This window comes from Girardinichthys multiradiatus, chromosome 4 (genome assembly GCF_021462225.1).
Source record: "Girardinichthys multiradiatus isolate DD_20200921_A chromosome 4, DD_fGirMul_XY1, whole genome shotgun sequence".
Lineage (NCBI taxonomy): Eukaryota > Metazoa > Chordata > Actinopteri > Cyprinodontiformes > Goodeidae > Girardinichthys > Girardinichthys multiradiatus.
The window spans coordinates 41,850,422-41,864,130 of record NC_061797.1 but is presented as its reverse complement, the minus strand read 5'-3'; the positions used below and the strand labels follow the sequence as shown (position 1 = coordinate 41,864,130).

Sequence of the window (13,709 nt, the reverse complement as noted above, 5' to 3'; positions counted from 1 at the left end):
AGTTAAAATTGGGTAGAAAGAGTTATATATTTAATCAAATCTACCACAGTTCCTCAAAATGAAAACTGCTCTTGTCTCATCATATTGATGGTAACCATTAGGCATTATATTTGTTTTTAAACATTCAGCAGTAATCTTTAACATATGTCAAAATAGAGTCATTATGAAGTTACAATTTGCATTATATTGTTTTTCACACATTAGATGCCAGTTTGTGGACCACAATCACAATGAAGTGGCAGTGAGCATTACCCAAGAAAGTAAATTGTAGACTACAGATTACAGCTAAAAAAAAAAAAAAAAAAAATCATTATCCTTAAATGAAATTCTCTCTTCTGGATTGAGATTTCCATACATTTTCCTTTTTTATAGTGATCAGAACCAGTTCAGGTTAGAAACTTATCATGGGCATTAATGTCACATTAATTTTGGACTTTTATTGATATGTCACATTACTTTTGGGCTTTTATTGATATATTTGAACATTAACTTATTAATGTCACATACATTTTGGACTTTTATTGATATGTCACATTAATTTTGGGCTTTTATTGATATATTTGAACTTAAACTTATTAATGTCACATTAATTTTGGACTTTTATTGATATATTTGAACTTAAACTTATTAATGTCACATTAATTTTGGACTTTTATTGATATATTTGAAATTTAACTTATTAATGTCACATTAATTTTGGACTTTTATTGATATATTTGAACTTTAACTTTAACTTTTTCCACAATGGGATGATTCCACAAAAATTAGCATCAGTGTAAATTTAGCTGTTTAAGTTTGAATTCATTGTGGATTTTCTGAACATCTCATATACAGTCTTCAGTCAAAAAATTGGAACCTGCATGCTGATGAGACCCGTTGTCAGAATAATTTTAAAAATAATAACATTTTAAGCAGGTATTAAACACAATTCATTGACATTTCTGTTTTAAAAATGCAGAAAATCAGCAGAATTAACAGAAAAAAGAGCTTGAAAGCATCAGTCTGTGTTATTATTCTGTACTGTTTCACTTATAGAACTGAGTTACTGAAATCAATAAACTTTTCTATTATATTCTAGTGTATTAAATATGAATGTAAATACACCCCACTAAAAATTTAAGTTATTACTTAGCAAGATCCACCTTGATCACAGGCTTTTTGCAAGATTTTGGCCAGATATCTGGAACTCTTCTTCATGTCTAAACGAATTAATTGAGCAGTTTTGTTTCCTGCCACTATGCTTTGGACCATACTCCACAAATTTTCTATATGTTTGAGGTCAGTTTAATGTTAACTTACATAATCTATTTCAAAACAAGTTTTAATGGGTGTTTTGGATTGTTGCACTGTTAGAGCACTCACCTGTGCCAACCATATGACCCAAAATGTTACCCTCAGATGAAGAAGAAATTGGATAGACCTTTCAGGAAGAACCTATGAACAATCAAGGCTTAAGCCTGCCATGAATTGGTAACTCCTGGAACATCAGTGTCACTGTCCACACATTCCAGGGCCCATACTGGGCCTTTCAGACAGTTCTGAACCTCATTATGTTCAATGGCTTGCGTCGAGCAAAGCGCAAGCGGAGCACACCGCACTCAGTTGAAGATAGTTGAACTTTGACTGCGGCGCGCAGTGACAAATACACGCGCAGTCAATTTAAACAGGGTCACCTGTGGGAAAACGCAGAAAGCCAAATGGAGAGATTGGTATTGAGCGTTTCTGATTTCCCTGAACATTTTGACTCAAGTTCAAGACTGTACAGGGACATCGGGAGGAAAGCAGTATTATGAAAACAAAATTTCTGCCAAGGCATGTCAGGTGTGTTTTAAGTCAGGCAGCTTATTGTAGGTAGACAATATATGAGCGTCTGTGGAAACGGAGCTCTTTCACAAGAAGGAGTTGTTTCACCACGTTGAAGCCACATTTTTATGCACTGCATCGCATACCATAAAGAAAGACACGGACTAGAAACAATGGCAAGGGAAGTTACACGATGCATTGCATCACAAGAGAATGGAGGATAGTAAGGTTATTGTACACAAGTTTATGAAACAATCATACATAATGCATTTTTTATCTTTTTCTCTATTCTCCAGTGCAATCAGTGGTAGTATTCATATTAATTTGACGCTGTTTTCTGCCATCAGACAAAAGAAGAAGATGTATGTGACTTACTAGTTTGACCAGAGTGACATGCACTGACTCTACTGCCAAATGATTGGTGCATTTTACATTGTTTTATAATTTGGACTTGGATTATCTGGAAGCACATGTGTCCCAATATTCAAATTAAAATGGATTAATAGAAATGCTATTTCATTTTCAAAATAAAGCTGCATTTTTTTTGACTCATAAATAAAATTTGAAATAAATTATCCAAATTGCATTGTCATTTTCCTTTCCAAGACTGCTCAAGTTGTAAATGAATTAAAATGATAAATAACATAACGTTTAAATTTTGTTTTTAAAAGATTTACTAACCATATATATATATATATATATATATGTATGTAATTTTCATTTTTTTTTTTTTTTTTTTAGGCAAAGGTCTGACATTACATTCATCAATCTCTGCTTGGCCTGTTAGTGCACAATGAAATAGCACCAGTTTGAAAAAAAACCTTTACAAGCTTTTAAAGTTTAAGATTGGTAATCTCTCAAAAATCCCTCAGAGATCACTTTTCACTGGCCTCACCCAGTTATAAACCGTTTCAGTCTTTGTTGTAGCCGCATTTTCTTTTCCGTGACATACTTTCCATAATATTTTGCACAGCCAACTGATGTAAGTTATGCAAGAAAATCCTTTTCTTGTTCTGTTTTATTTTACTAGCATCGTGGCTGCTGCGTGTTTTGATTCACAGCTCATGCGGCTCTGTGATGATGTCTGCATCTCTGCTTGCTTTACATTTCAGAAAAGCTCCAGTCGGATAGTTTTTTGACTTATCAGAATTTGACCCAGTCAAATGCGGGACATTGTTTCTGTTTAAAGGACACCGGAATAGGAGTTAAAAATGCGGCACAATCCCGCACAAATCGGGACATTTGGTCATCCTGGTATATGGCATGGTGTGGAAACAATCATCTCATTTTGAACGTGACTAAAACAAAGGAGATGATTGTAGATTTTAAGAGAAAAAGGAATAAGTTAAAAACTATTTCCATCATGGGAGAAGAAGTGGAGGTGGTGGAGGAGTATAAATACCTCGGTGTTCACCTGGACAACAGACTAGAGTGGAGATGCAACTGTGAAGCCGTCTACAAGAAGGGACAGAGCAGACTGTACTTCTTGAGGAAGCTTAGGTCCTTTGGTGTTTGCAGCAAGATGCTGCATATCTTCTATAAGTCTGTTGTGGAAAGTGTGATCTCTTCTACCATCATCTGCTGGGAAAGCAGCATCAGAACCAGGGACTTAAAAAAGCTCAACAAGCTGATAAAAAAGGCTGGCTCTGTTCTGTGGACTCCTCTGGAACCTCTGGAGATCATTGTGGAAAGACGGATTCTTCATAAAATGAAGAACATTATGGAGAACCCTGAGCATCCTCTTCATCAGACTGTCCTACAACAACAGAGTGTCTTCAGTCAGAGGCTTCTTCAGATCTGCTGTAAGACGGAGCGCTACAGGAGATCCTTCCTGCCCACAGCCATCAGCATCTACAACGGCTCTTTGAAGAAACCTTCATAATATGAGCTATAACAACATTTAATTTCACTTTGGGATTAATAAAGTATTTTTGAATTGAATTGAATTGAATATACATAATCTGCCTGAATCTAGGCGTGCAATGCTGTTAAAATGTCAGCAGCTGTGTTAACCACGGCCTCTATTATGCAATAATTGCTGCATCTCTTTTCTCAAACACTAGGTGTCGCAACAGCGAAAGTCTTATATTTCCTATAAGGAAGTTCCCGAACTTCCTTATAGTTTTCACTTGTTATTTCTTTCATTGGTTGCACACGCTTCATCTAATCATTAAACGGATTAGATTGTAGCAGAGCAAAGATTTTAAACCTGATTTCATCCAACAACTTGGTAGGATTTGGTTAATTCCACATCCCTAAAAAGGCACTGCATCGTCGTTGTAACTCAGTTTGTTATCACTTGTCACACACAGGTTATTGCTTTATAGAAGTGGTGGTAGGACTGACTGGGCTAAAGGTTGTGTGGTCCTTATATCTTTATCGTTCATCGGGATTGTCCTGTAGCACGCTGAAGACAACTTAATTTGTGGTCTGGACAAACAGGACTAACCGTAAGTATTTATCTATCTAAGCATGTGCAGATTAAACTTCACTTTAAAGGCAAAGGGAGCCACGCGTGTTCAAACTGATTCTTGTGGTGTCAAATCCAGTTATATGCTTCCACAAAAACCCTCAAAAATCAGAATCAATCTGGGTTCAAATACTTTTTCATGGTAATGTATTTAAAGAAAAGACCTCTCTTCGTCAAACTAATTTTCAGTCAGCAAATAGTGTGTATGTTAATTATTTATCTTGAAGGATTGTGGTAATTACCTTCCTTCTTAGATATTAACACTTACTCATCTGCTATAGCAATATCTTCATACATTTATGACATGAAAAGACCAATTCATTTTGGACATGACATCTTTTCCCATCATCTTTAGAAAGCTGTTATTTTATTGATAGATGGGAAATTGATTTGATTTTGATAACCACTAAGAATGATAAGTTTATGGACATTAACGTTGTAAAACGTAACTATTTTTTCACCCTTTTGGAGTTTTGTAGGTAAGAGTATGAACTGACATGAATGCTTCGTGTAAACCTTAAAATGCAACCAGAAAACAATGAGTAGAAGCGCATCGGGAAGGGAAATACATTTGAACATTGGAGCTCGGTTTGAAAGAACACTCCAAGTCTCCACCAATCAAGTTCAACATGTAAACCCCATGTGGAGGCTTCTTGTCGAATAGAAAAGTTTAGGTTCAGTGAAAATTTATGACAAACTCTAAATTACATTATGATTAAACCTAAGAGATTCTGTTTGAGCAAATGCATGCAGATCCTCACTATTGTGTAAATAAACATATAACAGTAAAAAATAGACAAGTAGAATGTGCAGCTCATGCATTTGAACTAATACGTTTGGCATTTTTTTATTCCCGTCAACAGATGATCAGATTTAGAGAAGGCTGACCTGTTGGGTTATATTCTGGTTTATATTAATAATATAAATGCTGTGTTCCAGAACTTTACATTAAATAGTCTTAAATTACATGGAACGTGTTTAAAGCCTAGCTTAGCTTTAAAGAAAGGAAAAGTAATTAGGTATTTACTAATGATTATTTTCTCAACTTATGTGTCATGTCCTTCCATTTCAGATGAAGGCAGTCTGTAGCTGTGGGACGTTGCTCCTGCTCGTCCTCATTCCCAGCTTCTGTCAGGGTGGCAACATCTTGGTCTTTCCTACTGAAGGAAGCCACTGGATTAACATGGAAATTCTTCTTAAAGCTCTACACTCCAGGGGTCACGATGTCACTGTTGCACGTTCCAGCAAAAGTTGGTACATCAAGGATAACTCCCTATATTACAGGACTTTCATAGTGCCAATGGAAAAAAGCTTAATAAATGAAGAGTTTTTAAAAAACTTCCTTTCGGAGTACATAAAGTTTGAACGGGGGACTTTACCTTTGACCAGTTTTCTCCACATGTCACTTGGCATTCTCAGCAAAATTGTTGAAGTTCACAGTTCTCTGAGCGCATTTGTCCCAGCCCTGCTGGATAATGCAGAGCTGATGAGGAAATTAAATGAGACCAAGTTTGATCTGGTTCTTACTGACCCATGCTGGGGTAATGGAGCGATTCTAGCCAAATATATGAACCTCCCTTTAGTTTATAATGTTCGCTGGTTAATGCCTGAAGAAGCTCATCTTGCCATCGCTCCTTCACCATTATCCTACATTCCTATGACAGGGTCTGGCCACACTGATAAAATGACCTTTTTTCAGAGAGTTAAAAACAAAATTTTTTATATAATGAACCACATTCAAAGCAAATTCATTACTAAGCAAGTCTACCAGCCACTTTGTGAAAAATATCTTGGACCTGATTGTGACTTTGACCGTTTAAAAATAGATGCAGACATTTGGCTCATGAGAACTGATTTTGTGTTTGACTACCCTCGTCCCACCATGCCCAATGTTGTCTACATGGGAGGGTTCCACTGTAAACCTGCAAAACCACTTCCAGAACATCTGGAGCAGTTTGTGCAGAGTTCTGGAGAGCATGGAGTCATCATCATGTCTATCTCACTATTTGTAAATGAATTTCCAGAGGACCTGGCCAATGGGATTGCAGCAGCTTTTGCTAAATTGCCACAGAAAGTCATCTGGAGCTATAGAGGCCCCAAACCGTCCACTCTTGGTAACAACACCTTACTGGTTGAATGGATGCCACAAAAAGACCTTTTAGGACATCCAAAGATCAAACTATTTGTGGCTCATGGAGGAACAAACGGCGTCCAGGAAGCCTTGTATCACGGAGTTCCAGTTGTGGGGTTTCCCCTGGTTTTTGACCAGTATGACAATCTGCTCCGTTTGCAAGAGAAAGGAGGAGCTAAAATTCTTACACTGAATATGATGGAAAATGGTGACAACTTCCTGAAGGCCATGCAGGAAGTCCTGAACGAACCGTCCTACAGGATGAACATGCAGAGACTCTCCAGACTGCACAGAGATCAGCCCATGAAGCCAATAGATACCGCCCTCTTCTGGATAGAGTTTGTCATGAGACACAAAGGTGCTGCTCATCTGAAAGCCCAGTCCTACAAACTGTCCTGGTTCGTGTACCACTCTGTAGACGTAGTTCTGTTCCTGACTGGAGCGCTGCTGCTCATGCTTCTGGCTACTGTCATGTTTATCAGGTGTTTATGGAGGTCTGTGTGTAGACGTAAAGTAAAATCTGACTAATATTCAGGATTTTTACTTTATCTTGACTGGAAATACAGAATTTCCAGTCATTCCAGTTATTTCCATAATTTCAAAGGATATTTTGAACTTTGTCATTTGAATTAGGATACTGTTCTGAAAGATTGTAATAAAATAAATTGATGCTTTGATTGTCAATTAAGAAAGCAGATATATTGTATCTTAGTGTGAGTTTTTTGTGTCTGTTTTGTTATGGTTTACGAGATATAGGCGAGATATAGGACCCCAGAATGCAGACGAGCAGGCAGCCTGATGGTAAGTGAAAAAGGTTTAATAACCAAAACTCACTCTCAGCAGGTGGCAGGAACAAAACAACAAACGGGCAGGCGAGACAGGCATGGCATGATCAAAAAACAAGACATGATCTGAGAAATGTTCCGCCCGAATGACAGAACAGGTGGGTATTTATGGAGTGTGACCAGGTGAAACAAGACAGATTAATAGGTGCAGGTGATCCGAATTAACAGAACAAAACGTGGCTGGATCAAAACAGAGACTCTTGAACAGAAACTAGAAAAACATGAAGCAAAAGCAAAACCAGATCCGAAAACCAAACTTGACAAAACATGAACAAGACGACAAAACTAATGCATGACCAGGAAAATAAACAGAAACATGATTCAAAACTTGAACTGTGAATAAGACCAACAAAAACCCAGAAACCAAAAACCAAACAACCCCAAATCATAACATGTTCAGAAGATTTTAATCTGTCCCACTTATGTGTTTGATAGTAGAACATTTGAATACATTGCAGCATTAAAGGATATTGTATTAGGCTTCATTACTCTTGGAAATCAGAACTTGTATCTGGGAATGACATCATATCAAACTTGTCAATGTTCTATTTACGAGCTTGCAAATCTTTGGGATTCATAAATACAGGTCCTTCCCAAAATATTAGCATATTGTGATAAAGTTCATTATTTTCCATAATGTCATGATGAAAATTTAACATTCATATATTTTAGATTCATTGCACACTAACTGAAATATTTCAGGTCTTTTATTGTCTTAATATGGATGATTTTGGCATACAGCTCATGAAAACCCAAAATTCCTATCTCACAAAATTAGCATATTTCATCCGACCAAGAAAAGAAGTGTTTTTAATACAAAAACATCAACCTTCAAATAATCATGTACAGTTATGCACTCAATACTTGGTCAGATTGAATGATGGCAGTGTAGAAGATGACCAGCAGCTCCTGTGGAAGGTTGAACTTCTTGAGTTGCCTCAGGAAGTACAGTCTCTGCTGTGCCTTCTTTCGAACAGTGTCTATGTGTGAAGACCACATATGCCCTGGTACATCTACCACTCTGTATACATAGTCCTCTTCCTGACAGGAGCAGTGCTGCTCATCAATGCTGCTCATGCGTCTGGCTCCTGTCTTGTTAATTCACTTGTTTATGAAATAACCAAGTAAGAGATAGTCTAATGCTTAGTAGGTTTTAAATTACTGCAAGTGCTATTTCATATTAGCAGAAATACATAAAATATTATGAAATTATATTTCTTATGTCATCTAAACTAGCATGTGCAAAAACAGAGCCAACCCTTTTGCTTTATAGGAATTTACAAAATAACAACAATCTAGCTGCTGATGATGCTAAATTACAGGGAAGTATTTCATCATCTGAAAGGTTAAGCACTTTCCAAAACACAAAGTTTGGGAGATTTTGTTGGTCAGTTTTATCAAGATCTTTGTGAAGAGAATGTTAAAGGCATAAGATATCAGCACTGATCTCAGAACAGCCATTTATAGTCAATACAGGAAGGTTTGTATCTTAACCTGTAAGATTAACAACTGGCACTACATTAAAAGATGATGATTCACTTATTTTTACTATTGTCAAACAAATTAAAATCAGTAAAAGCCTAACAAGTAAATACATATATATTTTTTAGGTTTGGATATGAACAGTTGTTTCTGTGTATTATAAATCGGTTGTATGAAAAACTCACTCCAATGATATGGGGTAAGTGACATAGCACTGGGGACCTATTGAGCAGAATTACCAGATTGCTTGATTGTTCCTAGAGGATATCACTGAAGCAGCATAGCAGTTGTTTTACATTTATTGCTTCTTAATGAACAAAATAGTATCATCAGCTTGTTTAGTTCTGATCCTGGGAACACTAAGTATAGATATATCTGAAGACCTGAGGGGTCTGCATAGCTCATATTTGACAAGTAAGTCAGAAATGTATTTTAGTCCAAGACCATTTAGTGCTTTATTAGCAGAATTTTAATTTTAATGGTTTTGGTTAGGACTCTGGCAGCAGCATTTTGGATGAGCTGCAACTGCGTGATTGATTTTTTTTTACAGAGACCTGTAAAGATGCTGTAGCAGTAATTTAACCTACTAATAAAGGCAAAGCAAGTGTATTTGTATTGCACATTTTAACAAGACAATTCAAAGTGCCTCACATGATGAAAAAATGTGCATTGCTGTGGCATTTGTTTTAAATTGCATTTGCATGATAAAGGAAAGTAAAGGAAAGAAAGGTTGGACTACAGACTGAAATTAATGATGTTTCAGTTATTAGTATAAATACAACAATCAAAAGCAACTTTAAACACATTGGTTTTCAACCTTGATTTTAGAGAACTCAGTAATTCATAATTTTTACAGTTTTCTGGACGTTTGCTCCAGATTAGTGGAGCATAAGAACTGAATGCTGTTTCTCTATGTTCTGTTCTGGTTCTGGGGATGCAGAGTAGACTTGAACCAGAAGACCTGAGTGGTCTGAAAGATTGATACAATGACAACAAATCTTCAATATATTTTAATGTAAGGCCATTCAGTGATTTATAAACTAACATAAGTATTTTAAAGTCTATTCTCTGAGCTACAGGGAGTCAGTGTAGGGACTTTAGAACCGGGGTGATGTGCTCCACTTTCTTAGTTCTAGTGAGGACGTGGGCAGCAGCGTTCTGGATCAACTGCAGCTGTCTGATCAACTGTTTAGGCAGACCTGTGAAGACACCTTTGCAGTAATCAATTCTACTAAATATGAACGCATTAATTAGTTTTTTAAGGTCCTGCTGAGACAGTCCTTTAATCCTGGAGATGTTCTTTAGTTGATAGAATGCCGACCTAGTTACTACCTTTATGTGCCTCTGAAGGTTCAGGTCTGAAGCCATCACTACACCCAGGTTTCAAGCCTGACTGGTGGTTTCTGGCTGCAGTAACTGAAGCTGTGTGCTAATTTTTAAACGCTATCCCTTTGGTCCAAAGATTATTACTTCAGTTTTGTTTTGATTCAGCTGAAGAAAATGTAGGCCCATCCATGCATTGATTTCTTCTAAAATTTACCCAGCGCTTGAATGGGTTCATAGTCACCTGGTGACATGTTAACGTATAGCTGTGTGTCGTCTGCATAGTTATGATAACTTATGTTGTTGTTTATTTAAATCTGAGTTAGGGGGAGCATGTAGATATTGAATAGGAGGGGCCCTAAGATGGACCCTTGGGGAACGCCACATGTGATTTTTGTGCTCTCTGATGTAAAGTTACCTACTGACACAAAAAAGTCCCTGTCCTTCAAGTAGGATTTAAACCAGTTGAGTGCTGTACCAGAAAGGCTGACCCAGTTTTCCAGGCGCTCTAATAAAATGGAGTGATCAACAGTGTTGAATGCTGCACTAAGGTCCAATAATACCAGCACTGTGGTTCTTCCACAGTCTGCATTTATACAGATGTCATTGAACACCTTGATAAGAGCAGTCTCTGTACTGTGGTGAGCAGGAAGCCTGACTGGAAGACATCGAAGCGGTTGGTCGTTGTTAGGAAGTTGTTTAACTGCTGAAACACAGCTTTTTCAATAATCTTACTGATGAAGGGGAGGTTTGATATAGGCCTGTAGTTCTGTAGTAGCAGCTTGTCCAAGTTGCTCTTTTTCAATAGAGGTTTGATAATTGCTGTTTTTAGGGCCTGGGAGAAAACACCTGACAAAAGGGACGTGTTTATTATTTGAGTTAAATCAGATGTTATTACAGGCAAAGCTTTCTTAAGGAAAGCTGTGGGTAAAAGATCGAGACAGCAGGAAGAAGAGCTTAGTTGCTGTACGATTTCTTCTAAGATTTTGCAGTTTATTTGGTGAAATTGGGAAATTTTGTCAAAATCGGTTCTAGTTGGAGACAACATTGGTACTGGAGTTGATGCGGATGTGCTGACTGCCTCTCTGATCTTTTGGGTTATTTCAGTAAAGAATTTAGCAAATTCATTGCAGGCCCTGGTAGAGTGGAGTTCAGATGCTACAGTTACAGGAGGGTTTGTTAACCTGTCGACCGTGGCAAATAATGCACGAGGATTGTTTATGTTTTTGCTGATGATCTCAGAAAAGAAAGATTCTCTTGCATTTTTCAGTTGTAGGTTATATCTGTATAGTCTCTCTTTATAGATAATATAGTGAACTTGGAGTCCAGTCTTTCGCCACCTGCGTTCAGCTTTTCGACACTCCTTTTTTTCACTTCTGACTGATGGAGCACTTCTCTGGAGTTTCTTCCCAGAAACGACTTTCACTTCAATTGGAGCAATTGAATCAATGATGTCTGAGATTTTAGAATGAAAGTTATCTACCAGCTCATCTACAGTGTTACAGGGCAAAGTGGAGGTAAAAGAGTAAATCTGGTTAAAGGTTTCAGCAGCACCGTCCTTAAAGATGCGTTTTCTTATCATGTCTCTTTGGCAAACTGAGTCATTGCAGAAGATGCTTTCAAAAATAACAGAAAAGTGGTGAGATAGGGCAACATCAGTTACAGACACCTTGGAAATGTTTAGACCCTTAGTGATGATCAAGTCCAAAATATGTCCCTGTTTGTGCGTTTGCTGTTTAACATGTTGAGTCAAACCAAAATTTCTAAGAGTGTCACATAGATCTATTGCACTTTTGTCTTCAGGTTTGTCCATGTGAATGTTGAAGTCTCCCACAATAATTAAACAGTCATAATCAACACATATCACAGATAAAAGCTCATTAAAATCACTGAAAAAGTTTGTTTTGGACTTAGGAGGCCTGTAAATATTCAAGAACATGGTTCGGACAGGGCTCTTTACCCAGAGAGCCAAATATTCAAAAGAGTCAAATTTGCCCAGAAATACTTTTTTACACTCTAATAAATCTTTAAACAAAGTGGCCACCCCTCTACCTTTCTTTGCTGTCTGCTCTCACAAAGAAAATTGTGGTTCGGAGGCATCGACTCTATCAGAATAGGAGCTTCATTAAATTCATGTAATCATGTTTCTGTTAAAAACATAACATCAAGATTGTTGGAATAATTGAATAAAGTTTGTCTTATTTTCTTCCTGGGTTTCAGAGCGGTTGGGAGACTTGTAACTGAACACATCTCTGACCGTTTCTCCTCGCAAAGCGAGTAAAATAACTAATACTTTGTCTCTCTCTTCTTTTTGTGTTGTTATACGTATTGTTAGGTGGTTTAAACCTGACATTAATTTAGTCCTTCGAGCCGGATTCCAACTACGCCTGATGGTTCCAGCGGGTCGGTAGACTCCAGGAAAAGACCGTGCGCACGGCTGTCTTCAACAGGGAGACACACAGACCCTTTCCGGGACTGGATTTCGGCCCGCCTGCTGGGATCTGACGGCTGATGGAACTCTGAGAGAGAGGAGAGGACAAAGTGGTGAGTGAATCTGGATTTAAAACAAAAGTGTGACGAATGACTGGGGGTCATTGCGTGAAATAAGAAACAAACCCTGTAAACCTAGGCACTAACAGGTAACAGCAGTGTGCCGGAGTTCTGCTTAAAGTATTAAGGGAAAATACTGAAAATTCCGTGATCCAGGACGGCGGAGTCCTTTGAGTGTTAAGAAGTATTTTAAACAACAACAGAAAATACTAAGAAAAATCCGCGTTTAAATGTGTGCATGTGAGAAATGAATGGAGGATTTAAACCACTAGGTTTTGCCTCATACCAAAGCAGTAGGATCGAAAGTGACTAACTTTTGTGGATGCAAAGGCAAGAATTCTCCACTCGGAAGAGTTGAAGTGAGAATTACCACAAACAGAGATTTTTCTGTCACCCTACTGAGCAGAATAATCCAGTATTTAGAATACCCTAGGTATTTATATGCTGGACCAAATTTAAATAAAAGAAATGTGAAAAGGGGTGAGTAAAATAAACTAAAAATGAATAATAATGTAAAGATTGGAAATTTATGGAAGCACAGGATCAAATTAAAATATTAAAATTAAATATTTAGATAAATGGATAACCACATATCATTATGATGGTCGTTTAAACTCTAAAAAATTAATTGATCTATAGGATGCAATAATTAAAAGTACATTAAAAGTAAACGTGATTTAAGAAAAATGGACAAAGAAGGTTATGAGGATGTAGATTATTGCTTAAAAGTAACTAAAAAGAGAGAGATGTGATGCAGGAGACAAGAATGGACGTTTTTGTGGAAAGCAGAAAATGTCAGAGGGCTGAGAAGTAATTTTTGATGGATTTACAAAGTAGAACAGCAGGACAGAAGAAGGGGAGTAAAAAGAGCAGGTGGAAAGTTTTGGTTTTGTACCAAAGATCTGATGAGGTTTGACAGGATTGGATGGGCTAAAATGAGTCCCTTTGGTGAATAAATCCATCCCCACCATGGCTGTACCTCATGTATGTTTTATTTGTGTTTATGTTTTATTATTATTTGTTTTGAGACGCTGAAAGCTGTTGATACAGCTTGTCACGGAGGTTTATGGCATGACATGGTTTCTTTCTGTGTAACCTTAGAAAA

General features: G+C 37.2%; 1 protein-coding gene across 1 annotated transcript; it reads left to right on the top strand.

The window, feature by feature from the left end:
• Positions 1–3,911: 3,911 nt before the first annotated feature.
• On the top strand, positions 3,912–7,101 carry LOC124867166 (UDP-glucuronosyltransferase 2C1-like). Its single transcript, XM_047363463.1, has 3 exons — positions 3,912–4,033; positions 4,116–4,253; positions 5,346–7,101. The coding sequence occupies exon 3, from the start codon at positions 5,346–5,348 to the stop codon at positions 6,930–6,932; it is 1,587 nt and encodes a 528-aa protein (XP_047219419.1). The 5' UTR covers positions 3,912–4,033; positions 4,116–4,253; the 3' UTR covers positions 6,933–7,101.
• The last annotated feature ends 6,608 nt before the right edge of the window (positions 7,102–13,709 follow it).

What these genes read in the sequence shown, in the direction of transcription:
- LOC124867166 (XM_047363463.1), top strand. Translation starts at nt 5,346, where the DNA reads ATGAAGGCAGTCTGTAGCTGTGGGACGTTGCTCCTGCTCGTCCTCATT.